Source organism: Ictidomys tridecemlineatus, chromosome 4 (assembly GCF_052094955.1).
Source record: "Ictidomys tridecemlineatus isolate mIctTri1 chromosome 4, mIctTri1.hap1, whole genome shotgun sequence".
Classification (NCBI taxonomy): domain Eukaryota; kingdom Metazoa; phylum Chordata; class Mammalia; order Rodentia; family Sciuridae; genus Ictidomys; species Ictidomys tridecemlineatus.
In genome coordinates this window covers 15,354,516-15,371,783 of record NC_135480.1, presented here as the reverse complement: position 1 = coordinate 15,371,783, position 17,268 = coordinate 15,354,516, and the positions used below count along the sequence as shown (strand labels likewise).

Sequence of the window (17,268 nt, the reverse complement as noted above, 5' to 3'; positions counted from 1 at the left end):
TAGCTGTATTACCAGCTATGTGGTTCCACCATGCATTGAGTCTTATTGTGTTTCCAGTAATGAGGATGTGTAAAAGAAGTAGAAATATTCTGACTCTTGAGTGCCTAGAAGTTTTGAGCATGTATAGGGACATGATGAGATGGAGCTTGAAATATTAAATAGTAAAATAAAAATCATGTGGAAGGAGAGATGACATCCCCCCTCTCTCTCTAAATTCTGCAAAAGGTTTGGCGCCCAGGTAGTCGAATCGCATCCAGGAGGTTTTTCCTTTGCTCTGTTTTCTTGGATGTGAGTTTAATTCTTGATGAAAAACTTCCCCTTGGTGATGGTCCTGCCCACGGCAGCTTTGACTTCTTTGTTCCTCAGGCTGTAGATGAGTGGGTTCAGCATGGGGATCACGGCCGTGTAGAACACCGACACCACCTTATTGAGGTCCAGGGAAGAAATGGCACTGGGGCGCACGTAGATGAAGAAGAGGGTCCCGTACAGGATGGACACGGCCGTCAGGTGGGACGAGCAGGTGGAGAAGGCTTTGCGCCTGCCCTCGGCCGAGCGGATGCGCAGGATGGCCACGAAGATGTACCAGTAGGAGACGATGATGGTCAGGCTGCTGACCACCAGGACCGCTCCGGCCACAATGAAAACCAGCAGTTTATTGACGCGGATGTCAGCGCAGACGAGGGAGAGGAGGGGGGACATGTCACAGAAGAAGTGGTTGATGACGTTGGAGCCGCAGAAGGGAAGCCGAAAGGCGGCCGTGGTGTGAGTCATGGTGTTCAGGAAGCCGACAGCGTAGGGTCCGGCCACCAGCTGTATGCACAGTCTCTGGGACATGGCGACCGAATACAGTAGGGGGTTACAGATGGCCACGTAGCGGTCATAGGCCATGGAGGCCAAGAGAAGGCACTCGATGGCCACGAAGAAACCAAAGAACCACTGCTGCAGGGCACACCCCAGGAAGGAGATGGCTTTCCGCTCCGAGAAGAAGTCGGTGAGCATCTTGGGACCCACGACCGACGAGAAGCAGATGTCCACGAAGGACAGGTGGCTGAGGAAGAAGTACATGGGGGTGTGCAGGCGCGAGTCCACCCGGATGAGGAGGATCATGCCCAGGTTCCCTGTCATGGTGACCAGGTAGAAAAGCAGAAAGAGCAAGAAAAGGAAGACCTGCAGCTGAGGATGGAACTTTAAGCCTATGAAAATGAACTCGGTGATCCTTGTGCGGTTTTCATCCGCCATCAGTAGGTTTGGGTCTCTGTGGTGAGAAAAGCCAAGAATTTATAAGGCATGCAAGGATCTTAAAACCATAACATGAGGCAGAGGAACATAAATCAGGAATATTGATTTTTAAAGAAAAGTCTAAATAAAATGCTAGCCAATCAAGTGTATGTATCACAGTGCTGAAGAGTAATATGACTTAAAGAGAAAATGAATGTTTAAGAAGTTTGTGGAGCTGGGGATGTGGCTCAAATAGTAGCGCAATCACCTGGCATGCGCCAGGCACTGGATTCCATCCTCAGCACCACCTAAAAATAAAATAAAGATACTGTGTCCCCCTAAAACTAAAATATAAATATTTTAAAAAAGGAAAAAGAAAACTTTCTGTGTTAGAAAACCTATGCAATCATTCACTACCCTTATAGACTAAATGGAAAAGCACAACTCTTTCAATAAAATTTGAAAAAAGTAATTTAATAAAATGATACTGTCAGAAAGCGTTTCAAACTAGAAATAAAAAGAACTATTATTTAATGAAAGGAAATCCCCAGTAAATACATGCGTGCAGTGATAAAACATCAGAATCATTCATCATTTGTTAACAATGGGCACTATCTGTGGACAAAATAATTATCCACATAGAAAAACCTAGAAGAAGGAATGGGAATATAACTCAGTGGTACAAGCAAGGGCCTAGCATGAGCGAGGTCTTGGGTTCAATTCCTAGTACCTGCAAGCAAGCCGAAAAGAAAGAACAAACGAAGAAGAAAACCTAGAAAAAAAATGAGACACGTTTTTTAAAAATAAAAGTTCAAAAATAGTATAATAGATGAATATGAAAAATCAAAAATAATTACATATAAATTATAACAGGAAAAATACAGATAAGATTGAACTGATAAAATAACTGAATAAGTCTAGTAAGAAATCTTCAAGATTTGTGCAAAGCAAAGTATACACTATGCGGGCTGGGGTTGTGGCTCATCGGTAGAGCACCCATCTCTCATGTGCGAGACCCTGGGTTCGATCCTCAGCACCACATAAAGATGTATGAATAAAATAAAGGTATTGTGTCCAACCACAACTAAAAAATAAATATTAAAAATATATATACACATATATATGTATACATATATATATATATATATATATATACACACATTAGGCAACTTTTACTGAAACAAAGAAGTAAGCAACTAAATAATTGGAAAAAATACATGTTGTGGAGTCCATCGTAAAGATTCACTTTCTCCTTTAAAAGTTTTTCTGCTCTCACTGGGAAAGTAAGCACCTGCTTGGACATTCTTCAAGCTGGTCTAACAGATGAAGATCAAGCCAACTGTGAAGTTAGGAGGAAACTGTGTTTATCCCATCCATATGTTGTAGCTACAAACTGTCCCAACAACCCTCTCTTTTGAGAGACTGCTATTTTTTCACACAACTAGTAAAATTTTTTGGATCAAAATTATTTCAGTAGATGAAACATTCTTTTCTGAAGGATCTGTGTCACTGACATAGGGAAACAGGGTGGATTTTCCACAAAGGTAGAGTGTCAGATAGGGAGCTTGAGGATGCATTACTCCACATCTATCTTAACTTTGCAGTTTCCAAGGAAACAGAGCCTCGTATCTGCCTTATTTCTAGCTGAGATTGATTCCTTTGCATTCAGCTCTGCTTTGCTTTGAACCTCTTGAAATGCTTTTTTGATAGAACTTTCACCTAAACTCAACCCCTGTCAATGACTCCATTTTTCTTTTGTTCAGTAAGACACTGACAGTTCTTAGGGTGTGTGGTCTTTCTTATTGCAAAGGACCAATAAAGCCGATTTGGTCAGAAAATAGACTGACTCCTGGTTTTTCTAGGCTGATTGAGTAAGGATATTCACCAAACTATTTCAAAATTGAATATGCAATTCCAATCATAATATAAAAATAAGTTTTAATGAAACAATCCAATTTTAAAATATGGAGAAGTGCTCAAAATTTGCCAAAATGATCTTTTCTGCCCATTTTCTTGTCATTGTTGTTGTTCTACTTAGTTGTACATGACAGCAGAATGCATTTCAATTCAGTGTATACAAATGGAGTGCAACATTTCAATTCTCTGGTTGTACACGGTGTAGAGACGTACTATTCGTGCAATCATACATGTACCTAGGGTAATGATGTCCACTTCATTCCACCATGTTTTCTACCCCTATGCCCCCTCCCCATTCACCCCTTTGTCCAATCCAAAGTTCCTCCATTCTTCCCATGCCACCAGCATCATAGATCAGCATCCACTAATCAGAGAAAACATTTGGCTTTTAGTTTTTTAGGGTTGGCTTACTTTGCTTAGCATAATATTCTCCAACTCCATTAGTTTACTTGCAATTGCCATAATTTTATTCTCTTTTAATGTTGAGTAATATTCCATTGTGTATATATACCACAGTTTCTTTATCCACTCATCTACTGAAGTCATCTAGGTTGTTTCCACAGTTTAGCTATTGTGAATTCAGCTGCTATAAACATTGATGTGGCTTCATCACTATATTATGCTGATTTTAAGTCCTTTGGGTATAAGACTGAGGAGTAGGATAGCTGGGTCAAATGGTGGTTCCATTCTAAGTTTTCTGAGGAATCTCCACATGCTTTCCAAAGTGGTTACACCAATGTGCAGTCCCACCAGCAATGTATGAGTATACCTTTTCCCTCACATCCTCTCCAACATTTATTATTGCTTATATTCTTCATAACTGCCATTATGACTGGGATAAGATGAAATATTAGAGTAGCTTTGATTGCATTTCTTTAATTGCTAAATATATTGAACAGTTTTTCATGTATTTGTTGATCACATGTATATCCTCTTCTGAGCAGTGTCTGTTCAGTTCCTTAGCTCATTTATTGAATGGGTTGTTTGGTTGTTTGGTATTAAGTTCTTTAAGTTCTTTATATATCCTGGAGATGAGTGCTCTATCTGATGTGAATGGGGTAAAACTTTGCTCCCATACTGTAGGCTCTCTCTTCACCTCAATGATTGTTTCCTTTACTGAGAAGAAGCTTTTAAGTTTGAATCCATCCCATTTATTGATTCTTGATTTTATTTATTGCACTTTAGGAGTCTTGTTAAGGAAGTCAAAGCCTAATCTGGTGTGATGAAGACTTGGGCCTACTTTTTCCTCTATTAGGAGTAGGGTCTCTGGTCTAATTCCTAGGATCTTGATCCACTCTGAGTTAACTTTTGTGCATGGTGAGAGATAGAAGTTTAATTTCATTTTGCTACATATGGATTTCCAGTTTTCCCAGCACCGTTTGTTGAAGAGACTATAATTTCTCCAGTGTATGTTTTTGGCACCTTTGTTTAGTATGAGATAACTGTATTCATGCGGGTTGGTCTCTGTGTCTTCAATTCTGTACCATTGGTCTTCATGTCTATTTTGGTGCCAATACCATTCTATCTTTGTCACTATTGCTCGGTAGTATAGTTTAAGGTCTGGTATTGTGATGCCTCCTGCTTCACTTTTTTTTTTCCTAAGCATTGTTTTGACTATTCTGAGTCTCTTACTTTTCTAAATAAATTTCATAATTGCTTTTTCTTGTTCTATGAAGAATGTCATTGGAATTTTAACAGGAATTGTATTAAATCTGTATAACAATTTTGGAAGTATGGCCATTTTTGACAATATTAACTCTGCCTATCCAAGAGCATGGGAAATCTTTCCATCTTCTATGGTCTTCTTCAATTTCCTTCTTTAGTGTTCTGTAGTTTTCATTCTAGAGAACTTTCACCTCTTGTTAGATTCATTCCCAAGTATTTTATATTTTTGAGGCTGTTTTGAATAGGGTAGTTTTTCTAATTTCTCTTTCAGTAAATTCATCACTTATGTATAAAAATGCCTTTGATTTATGGGTATTGATTTTATATAAAATACCCATACTTTCACTCATTATTTTATATAAAATCGATACCCATAAGCCAAAATGATTTTTAAAAAGAAAAACAAAAGAGAGAGTGTTCTATGTCAGATGTCAATATAAATTATGAGGCTGCCCTAATTAAAAGAGTAAGGCATTGTTCACAGAACATAAAAGGAAAAGAATACAAAAGAATAGATAAATCAAGAAAACTAAAAGCTGACCTAAGCATATATACAAGTCCTGTAGAACAAAAATAAATGTTTATTTATGAGCAGTGAATAAATCATTGCTTTGACCTATGTAACTAACCCTGGACAGTGAGACATGGCATCTGGGAATCTTTCAGTGGGAAAGTGCTTGCAGAGGGAAACACCCATTTGTAGTTGACTCCTGTTGATAGGGAGAATTCCTTGCTTGTCATGGAATTTACTAATTCAAAAGCCTTGAATTCAAATACCAACAACCAGAGATAGAAGAAATGGATGTGAGCTGATAAGCCCCAACCAAGCTGTTTTACCCACAAACTTTATCCTTTTTACCTTGAAGAAGGCTTTTCCCAGTGAACTCTTTGACATTTACACCTGTATAATAAATATGCAGACGTTCGTTCATTATTAAGCCAGACTCCATCAGGCTGGTTTACCCACCATGTTCAGCTTCCACTCCTAATTGAGTCTTTGTCTTTATTTTTATAATTTCTAATTTTCCTAATCCAACCTACCACTTGCTTTCAGAGAACTATTTACTCCCCATGCAGGTCTCCACAAAACGAAATGAAAATAAATTAGTCATCAAAAGGTATTACAATATTTGAATGCATTTTAAAACACAAGTGATGTCAAATACCTACCAAACACTACTAAAACTAAAAAAATCTTATCTGTCAACATAAGACAAAAAACAGTAAACAGAATTATTATTTTGTTATGAAATGGTCTTCTTAAATAAAGCATAAAATCATTAAAAAATGAAGGAAGTGTAAAGAATTGTATTATCCCTTATAAATTTAAATGGAAGTACATGCTATGTAAAATTAAGATATTCAGACAGGGAAAAACATTGCAACACCCACCGCAAGGAGTTAAAACCAGAACACACACACACACATACACACACACAAAAAAAATACCACAGACCATTAACAAATCCCATCATAGCAATGAACAAGAACATCCTACCACGAGAGACCTACAAAGTCCAATAAGCATGAAAAATGCTCAATCTTTCTAAAAACAGACACCGAATTAAAACAGCAATATACAATATACAACTTCCACCCATCACATCTACAAAATTTTGAGAAATATGAAAACATGAAGTGCTGAGGAGGCAATGAAAGTCGTGATCAAAGATACATGAGGGTTCGGGGCCTCTGTCTGGCAATTTCCCACTAGCTACATTTAGTTTTTTAAGTGTTTATCTGGTGAGTCAAAAAAATTCCACTAGTCTCCACCTTGAAGACACACACACACACACAGGGGAAAAGCAGGGATGCCCATGTCACCATTGTTTAAAATGATGCAAAACTGGAATCCACATAAATACTCTCTGAAACAATCACAGCAAAATAATCTTGAGTATACTCATTTATTAAACACTGTACCAAACTGACTCTTCAATATAAGGTGATTTTAGACATGCCACCGTAGTCACTTTTTAAATACAGATTTAAGAGAAGAAACTTACAGCATGATGAATACAAAATTACATTTTAAAAATCTCAACATTTTATTTAATGATAATTATTTAAATGTGTGCACAAATAATACAAGAGTGTGGAAGAAACTACAACAAATTAGCAGTCTGAGATTAAAAAGGACCAGGAAATGCATTTGGTGAATAATCAAATGGAATCCTAGCTTTACTACAATTTTTAGATATTTAAGACAAGTGTAAATGTATTACCTTTGTTTTTAAAAAGTAATCCAAAACCACACCAAGAAGAAGAACAATCTAAAGCAATTCCTTAAAGTATTGCAGCAATTACAAAAAGAGCCACAATCGATCAGTCTGGGTGAGGACCAAGAAGAGGCAAAAAAATCTGTGAATCCTTAACAGGTAGGAAGTGTGGGCGGGGGGGATTACAAGCTATGCCTTTAGAGCTTTAGATTTCTAAAATTCTAATATACTAAAAGAACTCTAGCCCCAACCTCGCCCTTTAAGAAAACTGACTCTTCAAGCTGTGTACCCAAAGACCACAGAAATTGTGGCAAATTGAAAATCACTTTCTGCCATATAGCGCTAAAGACTGAGTGTGACTGGCTTCATGATACAGAAGATTTGGGGGTACAGTGAGTGTGAGACTAGGAACAGCAATTGTGCAGTATCTGGGGCTCAGCAGATTCTGCCCAAATTCCTTACCAACATCAGCGTACTTATGTGCACATAAGTCTGGGTAAAGAACGAGGTGATCTGTATCCCACAAAGCAAGCAATCGAGGCTCGGAGTGTGAAGTGTTGATCTAAGTCTCAGGGCTTGTATTTCCTAGAAGGTGGTGTGAGATCAACACTGTCCTGTGTGAATTCAGAGCCTCCAGGCTTTCAACTATACCACTTCTGCAGAAGGGAACTCAGACCTCTCAAGGGCTTCAGGAAGAATGAAGTTCCTGTCCTCAAGATGGCTTCAACTTGATCCTCACCTCTATATGTATGTATATTCAGACAGGGAAAACACAGTACTTCTTGCTGGATTTCAGTGCAATCTCTTAACCAGTTATGGTCTGATTATAATATTGTTCTGTTACTTTTTAAACATCAGTTATAATAGTTTTCTTATAAATCCCCTTAATTCATTTTGAACTTCTCAAAGTGTAAATAGAGAGGCAGAAATGAATGTTAAGTGTCACCTACACTTACTTTCTGATGAGTTCCTTTCTTCTTTGGAGATATCAAAAAGAATTAAATTGATGTGGAGTATAGACCGTACCCGCAGTCAGTCCCTCACCCTTACCGGGTGCCACTGCACAGGGAAGTCAGAGCTTCCAGGAGTTAGTTTTATTCTTAATCTTCCTAAGGAACTAGTGGGAGTCCACTCTGGGGCAAATTAAGTGTCTTATTCATTTGCATTCATTGCAAAGTCCCCAGAAGCAGTTACATCATTTTCATTCTGGGAGAACATGTCCCCAAAGTCTGCTATACCTTGGGAATTTTGTTGTTAAGAAAGAAGTAAATTAAAGTTTTCTTGCTCTCTGGGGTCAACTTATTTGTTTTCCATGTTTCACTGGATACTTTTATTTTTCCTTATCTCCTTCAAAGACAAATAAATAAAGAGAAAACTTTTGTGAAATGATGAGACAACTCTTTGAGGGTTCCCCACAAGAAGTACCATGAAGTTTCTGGAAATGCTTAACTGAAGGGCATTATAATAGAGGATGGACCATGGAGATATCTTAGGCTTCCTGCTCCAAACACTGTGCCCAAATGCTCTGAAACCAAAAGATATAGACAGTGACATTTGCCCAGGTTGGGGCTTACCTACCAATGCTTAGGAGAAGTCACATCAAATATCATTTCCAACCATCTTTAAAAATACTCATCCATCCAATCAGGACTTCTCAGTCACCTCACACGTTTCAGGTATCAATGTCACTGGAAAGATGTTTCTTGACATCAATCATCCTCATGAACACATGTGCACTGTCAGATGCTATTGGATCCTCATCCACCTTCATTGTCACCTTCTTTAGATAAGGAAATACACACATACTCAAACACACGTGCACACATATGCACACACACATGCATGTACATCTGCACACATGTGTGTGCAATACACAAGCATCTTTCTCTTTTTTAAAATTTTTTTGTACCAGGGATTGACCCCCGGGTGTTTAACCACTGAGCCATATAACCAGTCCTTTTTATTCATTCATTTATTTATTTATTTATTTATTTATTTATTTAGAGACAGAATCTCACTAAGTTGCTTAGGGACTCAGTTGCTGAGGCTGGCCTCAAACTAGTCACTGAAATTATAGGCATGTGCCATTGTGTCCGACCTCCATATTCTTTAATAACTTAACATTTGTTTTTCTTCCAAATCTAATATACTTCTTTGCCATTTATTGTAAAGTATTATCTCACAAGTGTATATAGGTTTTTTTTCCTTTCTTCATTCTTGAATGAGGATCTACAATAGATAAACCCATAGAGTATTCATTTAGTAGAATTTTATACAGATTAGATAAAATCTTATCTTTCACACTAAATCTTCATAACATGAACCTCTGAACTTGGGGCTATGTGCAAGATTTCTTCTTAGACTTGAACATATCTACATATTGTCTGGTATCTTGTTAAAATATAAGTTCTGATTCAATTGGTGAAGAGTAAGTCTGCATGGGCTAATAAGTTCCCAGAGGATGCCAAGCCTATACTTTGAGTAGGAAGGATATGATAGGTAAGAGGAAATAAGAACCCCACAGGGCAATGCTGATGCTAGATCTGTTTCCAAGTAGCATTATCTTACTTGGGGAGGAAGCCTTACATAAAACAATAATGTGTACAATGTTCCCCCTGCTCATCACCAGAAAACATATTCTCATGTCTCAAAGTAAGCGTCTGGAGAGCAGACGACTAAATCTGAGTTTTCTGATTGATTCTGATCCTGAATCTTCAGACACACCCATGATTGACAAAATATCTTTCTGCCTTTTTAAGAGTGGGGTAAAATGTCATTTATTTTTTGAAAGACTGCTTGAGTTTAGCCACTCATACTTGATTTACTTCCCAGTGCCAATGTGATAGTTCCTCACATTTTCTAGGGCAGACAGGGAAAACACTGCTTTGGAACATGTGAATAAGTTTTGTCATGTAGATATTTTCTGAGCCCATCCTAACAAGAGAGGTTGAACCAAGAAATACAACATTGATGCTGCATTTTAAAACTTTACCAACAAACAACACTTGAAAGACCATAATTCTTAAGTTCAGTGCTCAGTGAATTATTATCAAATAAAAATACCCATATAACCATCACTCACATCAGAATGGACACTCACCACTTATCCATTCTCTGTTGTTCATATATTTTATAGTACTGCTAGTATTCCATGATACAAATATTGCACAAGTGATTTATTAGTTTACTGCTATATTCTTGGAAATATACCAGGGATCAAATTGCAATTGAACTGTCAGGATGAAATTATACCAGAGAGAGTTTAAAAAAAACAGGAAATATCTTATTCAAAACCACTGCAATAGAAAAATGACATTGAACACAGCTTTTCTGGAATAAAATGTAGAAGAGTTTTTAAACACTGGAGACAGCTAATGAGTACACTGGTGTATTAAGAAGGAGGTCGGTCAACTTGATTAGATCATCCATTTACTAATTGCCAAAACCCAAAATTAGGCTCCTATTTTCTCACAGACACTGGAGGACAGGGCACACTTTCTTAATGATTGATTACATATTCAAGAGACAACTCCAAAGTTCTTGAGAAAGATACTTCTGCATTATATAACTGAGAGGAGGACAGGAAAAGATTCACGCCTCAAAGAGACCAAGAAAGAATGGACAATTTCTAGTTTTCTAAAGTAAATATTCCAAGGAAAGGGAGGTCAAAGATCTCTAGTCAAGAAGTAGCTTGCCGGGCTGGGGATGTGGCAAGCCTGCGGCCCAGGTTTGATCCTCAGCACCACATACAATGTTGTGTCTGCCAAAAACTAAAAAATAAATATTAAAAAAATTCTCTCTCTCTCTCTCTCTCTCTCTCTCTCTCTCTCTCTCTCTCTCTCTCTCTCTCTTTAAAAAAAAAGAAGAAGAAGTAGCTTGCCTAAAGTTTAGTCAAGCTGAGAGTCACCTTAAGGTGATCTTGGTTGATAAGATACATCTCAATTAAAATTGCATGATAATCCAAGTTTTCTAAGCAAATAGTGTCAAACCCCTAAGTAGTGTATGAGAGTCAATAATAATAATTATAGCTACTCGATGAGGATATAATAGTATCTCATTGCCTGTTTAGTTGTAATTTCCCTGATTTCTAGTGAAGTTAACAACTTTGTAATATTAGAGTGCCTAACCTGGTATACTTTTTCAATAGGATGCCTGTCTTTTTTTAAATCACAGTAAAATTCATATAAGTAAGCTAGCTATGTGTATTATAAATATATTCCCACCATGTGGCTTATGTGTTCATGATCTGAATGGTGACTTTCGATGTATCAAAATTAGATTTAACATGGTTCAGGATATCATATCAATATTTTCCTTCAAGTTTAGTGTTTTTGTATTCTGTTTAAAAAAATACATTTCCCTACCTCTAGGCACCACCACAGATCCTAAATACACTCTCTGATAGTGTCTTCTACATTGTTCATGTCCCTGCTGTTCACATCTTGACCTCCACTCCACCCCACCTAGTGTGCTCTTGGTGTGTGCTGAAAGACAGGGGTAAACTCCATTCATTTCCTGCAAACATCCAATGGGTCTAATACCATGTTTTAAAAATCTCTTCATTCCCTGTTACCTTGCCATAAATAAAGTGTTTATGCATAGCATCTGTGTGTACTCTAATTATAAAGATAATGCATCTGTACTCTCTGCAATGCTAACAGGGTCCTTAGTCTATTCTTGATCCTTTCTTGACTACTACATATTCATAAGTCTGTATCCACCTTGATTTTATTCCTCAAGACCAATCTGGATATTTTGGTCATTTATATTTCCATATAAACTTTTCAATCATCTCAGTGTCTTAGGAAACTGTAGGCCTGGACTCATTTGTTATTCTTTCTTTAATCCTTTAGAATATGATTTGACTGCTTCTGCTTCCATGATATGGGTGTTGATGTTTCGTCATGGTCTGTCAATGTGTCATCCCCATGTGACCACCTATGGCCCGTTTTCCTTAACCTATTCTTACAGTCCATTCTTACATACAGAAATACTGGAGATAAAAATTCCATATGTTCTATAAAAGATGTGCTAATTATAACCTTATCCAACAAGCTTTTCCGGATCCCAAGCAATCAGAGCCATCACTCCCTTTGAAATTCAACAGCCTAAGACTGTGTGCCAGGATAAACAGGAGGATTGCAAGTTTGAGGCCCACCTTAGCAACTTAGCAAGGCCCTAAGCAACTTAGAGAGACCCTGTATCAAAATTAAAAATAAATAGGCCTGGGGATGTGGCTTGGTGGTTAAACATCCCTGGGTTCCATTCCGGGTATAGAGAGAAAATAGAAAAAGTGCAATGGAATAACTTTTTATCTTAGGCAACCAAGAATCACCTGTTGAAATGGTAACAAGATTTTTAATAAGCCACAAACATGATAATGTTTTTCAGTACTCATATAGTTCACAGTAAATCGCATCTCCCAACACACCATTAAGTAATCTTTCCCTTATTTCAACCCTCTCCATTCCAAAAACACCCATAATATACAGCAGAAAGGAAAATATCCTGAAAATTAGAAGAAACAGTGATTTAGCAAATTTCAATTCCTCTTCTGGGAAACACAACTTCTCTGTCAGCATTTTGTGTAGGGTCCTTTTGTCCTTCTCTTATCCAAACAATGATAGCAGACTTCATGGAAAGCCACCCAGAAAAACAGATGGTCTTCATCATTCTCAATCCCTACCCTTTTTAAAGACATTTCTGTCACTACTCTTTCTAAAGTATAAAATCTTACATTCTATCTTCATTCTTTGATATTTTGACACAGAAATCTTTATAATCAAATTTATTTTGTTGTTTTTTAATCGCTTGTTTTTCCAACTCTTCTAATTTCTAAATTATATGAATACTTCTACTCCCACTCAATAGGCATAATAATGACTGGCACATAGTGGAAACACAAAATAATATTACACTAATTCACAATTGCAGAGTTCATTGAATCTCATTTCACCTTACATGAATATCATCTATCCCAAATATTTCCCCAAATCATTTGTAAAGACAGCGAGCATTGGATGCAGAAAGCATGATCAATAAACAAAGTAAAAAACAAAAAGAAAGAAAGAAATTCTAGGTTATTAAGGCTTCTTGCAACCTTCAAGTTCTATAGAATAAAATTAAATTTCTCTCAATGAAGGTCTTCAAAGGAAAGGCAAAGTGGGGCTCTTGATGAGTCATCCATCTGTGTCAATCACACATTCCCCTCATTTCTTGCACCAGTTGCTATATTCCAGTAAAGGAACACAGAAGTAGGGTTGAAAAAATATTATACTGGGAGGGGAAAAACATGAAATCAATTATTAAGGTCATAGGAAATAAATTGATCCTTCATGGCTATCAGATTTGTCATCTATAAAATGTTAATTAATGCTCTACCAGAAACACAAAAACCAGTAACGATAGTAATACCTACTTTATGATTTTTTTTAAAAATGCACTTCAGGCTGTATTTTATGTACATAAATCATGAACTTGGGTGGCAGAATCCTGACAAGGTGTTACTATCACTGCAGTGCATATGAAGTAAAAGGTTTTCAAAAAACATTTACTCCAAACATACAGATAGTTTTACAAAGTGTCAGGGTTCCATTATAGCAGAACAATACCATATGTAACCATTTATATTTTAAAGGACTCAAGAAAAATAAAATTTTAAAAAGTTTAAAAATAAATTTAAACACACACACACACACACACACACAAAAGATCCAGCTTGCAGGACTTGGTTCTGAGTACCAGCACTGAAGTACTGTTAATCTCATAGGTTATGATTTTTACATTTATTTATTCAGGTTTTAATAAAGAATATTGATTTCCTAGTCATAAATGTAGGCATTATTTTCTGAATTTGATGATTATACAATCTCCCCCATCTCAGTCTGAATTTCAAAATCTCATTCTTGCTGATGAAAACACTGAAACAATAAAATTTGACCAAAGATTTTATAAGACCTAGCAATAAGACAACAATAAAGAGGGAATGTCATCTTAAAATCTGGACTCCTGTCACCCAGTCCAGTGGTTTGGGCTCCATCCCATGTCACATCTTCCCTGTGGTACAATCGGAACCCTACTCTATGTGCCAATAAGAAGCTTCCTCCTCTCCAACACTCTTCTGAATGAATCTTTGACCTCCTTGTTTCTCAGGCTGTAGATTAGTGGGTTCAGCATGGGAATCACTGCAGTGTAAAACACGGAAATCACTTTATTGATATCCAGAGAGAAACTAGAGCCTGGACGAACATAGATGAAGAAAAGAGTCCCATAAAGGATGGAGACGGCCGTCAGGTGGGAAGAGCAGGTGGAGAAGGCTTTGCGCCTGCCATCAGCAGAGCGGATCCTCAAGATGGCGACCCCAATGTGAATGTAGGACACCAAGATGATCACACCACTGAGGACTCCAAGGGCTCCAGCCACGGCAAAGAGCAAAATTCTATTGACCTGGGTATCCGCACATGCCAAAGAGATGACAGGAAGAAGGTCACAGTAGAAGTGGTTGATGATATTTGGACCACAGTACGGTAGGCAAAAGGCCAAGGTTGTGTGGGTCATGGCACTTACAAATCCCATGGCATAAGGCCCTGCCACCAGCTGCACACAGACACCCTGGGACATGATGAGTGTATACAGCAAGGGCTTACAGATGGCTATATGCCGGTCATATGCCATGGCAGCCAGAAGGAAACATTCTGTCACTACGAACTGAATGAATAACCAAAACTGGGCAGCACAACCCAAGAAAGAGATCACTTTTTTCTCCACAAAGATGTCAGTCAACATCTTGGGACCAGTGATGGAAGAGGAGCAGGCATCCACAAAGGACAAATGGCTGAGAAAAAAGTACATGGGGGTTTGGAGTCGAGAATCCATCCAAATGAGGGTGATCATGCCCAGGTTTCCAAGGAGAGTAACAAGATACACCAGGAGGAAGGTCAGGAAGAGGAGCACCTGGTACTCAAGTGAATCGGTTAAGCCCATGAAAAAAAATTCAGTCACCAAAGTTTGATTCCCAGAGTCCATTTTTTATTTAATCTGCTGAGAAAAAAATAAGACATTTTTATATAATCCATTCTAATTAAAGACTTTTTAGCTTTGCACCTGAATTTTACTTGTTTTTTGTTTTTTCTTTATAAATTTACACAGCATAGGCTGACAGGCAACCATCTGAGTTCTACCCCGGAGGACCTGCTAAGTCTCTGCTAACCATCTCTTTGTCTGAGTATTTACTGAACCTCCCTGGGTACTTCAGTGTCCTCTATAGTCAAAAGATGATTTGGGGGCCTGGGGTGTCGTTCAGTGGTAGAGCACATGCCTAGCATGTGTGAGGCACTGGGTTCGATTATCAGTACCACGTAAAAAAATAAATAGATAGAATAAAAAAGTTATTTTTTTAAAAAAAAAGATGATATTTGTCCAGGCATCCACAAAGGACATGGGGGTTTGGAGTCAAGAATCCATCCAAATGAGGGTGATCATGCCCAGGCATTTTGCAGCTAGAAGTGAAATGTGGAGGCTCTCTAAGGGAGGTCCTCTCACTTTTCCATGTTAATTATCTCAAAACACCCATTTCAGAGAAAAGGACATTCCACAAAATCTATGAATCCAAGCTGGTATCTACACTCACTCCAGATTCACTATATATTGGTATGAATAATGTAACCTCCTTTCAGCTCTTTTAGATTCTATAGAAACAGCCAAATTATACAGAAGATAACTATAGATGTCTCAAGGACAGGAGAGAAGGCTGAAACAAGGGAACAGAGCTTTAGGACAGGATCAAACAGCTCACAGTCTCTCTTTTGGGACACACATTGTAATATACCTCATCCCCTCATGTCACAATACTCATTAATTCAGTGTAAAACTCAGAAATCACTTAATTCAGTTACTCTCCACTGAATATTGAAATCCATCAAAGAAGGGATCAATAGGTCCTTAAGTACTGGGGGGTGTTGTCACCCAATCATTGCTGCCAGGTACTTGGGAGAGACAAATAAATATTTGAAGAAAGAAGGGCTTACCTGGGCATTTATCTGAGAGAAATAAAGACTTATATGCACATAATAACTGTACAGAACTTTTTACAACTGCTTCACTTATATTATCAAAAAACTTGCAATAACCCTACCATCCTGTAACTGTTGAATGGTTACACTGGATATTGCTCAGTGACGACTAAGGTGTAGCAACACCTTAAGTGAATCTCAAAGGAGGTATTTGTGGTGGTGACATAGCATGTCCTGACTGTGGTTATGTTTAAATAAACCTGTGCATGTGATAAAAATGGTGTGGACCTATATACACACATATCAAATGGGCATTATTTTCCAGGTTTTAAATATGCACTACAATTGCTAGAGATGTAGTCATTGGTGAAAATGGACATAGATACTGACCATCTCTGGGTGCTGTCTTTGTGCATCTTGTGAATATTCAAATGACTTCAAACTAAAAATTTTAAACAAAGAAAAAGGAAGGAAAGATCAGGGAGAAGAGGGGTAAGGGAAGACACTGTGACGACAGGAAAGTTGAGGAAGGGTGGCATATATGTGGGGCCTTGAAATTTTCAGTGAAAAGTCATAAAATCTATGAATTAAGCTGGTATCTACACTAATTCCAGATTAAGTATATATAGGTATTTTTGCTCTATATTTTTGCTCTCTAAGATATGAAACCACAGAAGATATTCATGAGATTTGATATGGGACACTATTGAAAATAATGTAACAAATCCCCCACCCCCCAGGTAAAAAAATTTTAAAAGATTGTGTCATCTAAATATATAGATAGTTGGATATACAGATACGGGTATAAGTAAAGGTATAAATATAAACACAGATGCAGATACAGATATAGATAGATTTTTTTACTGTACTGGGGAGTGAACTCAGTCCACTGATTTACATATCAAACCCTTTTCATTTTCTTATCCTGAGACAAGTTGTCATTAAATTGTCCTGGCTGGCCTCTCAAATAGCAGGGACTGTTCCTGTGTGCTACTGTATCCTGCTGGCTAAATGAACATTAATGAAAAGAAAAATTACTGATTTCTTGTAGTATCAGAAGCAACAACGGAGGTTGGATAAGAAAAATCCTGGGGAGATATAATTTAAGATTAATCAGAAAAGCTACATCTGAGGAGTAAAATGTTTCAACATGTCATGTTCTCATGTATCCTATATATAGAAAATAATATCAAGTCCTCCATATTTTTAGTATTTATTTTAAAAGAGAATGGAAAGAA

General features: G+C 37.5%; 2 protein-coding genes across 2 annotated transcripts; both read right to left on the bottom strand.

Annotated features, from left to right (window-relative positions):
* Positions 1-294: 294 nt before the first annotated feature.
* On the bottom strand, positions 295-1,239 carry LOC101973933 (olfactory receptor 5G9). The gene has a single exon (XM_005331601.3). It carries the CDS (start codon positions 1,237-1,239, stop codon positions 295-297), a length of 945 nt encoding a protein of 314 aa, XP_005331658.1.
* Positions 1,240-14,099: 12,860 nt separating this feature from the next.
* LOC101978308 (olfactory receptor 5G25) lies at positions 14,100-15,044 on the bottom strand. The gene has a single exon (XM_005331684.2). The coding sequence runs from the start codon at positions 15,042-15,044 to the stop codon at positions 14,100-14,102; it is 945 nt and encodes a 314-aa protein (XP_005331741.1).
* Positions 15,045-17,268: the final 2,224 nt, after the last annotated feature.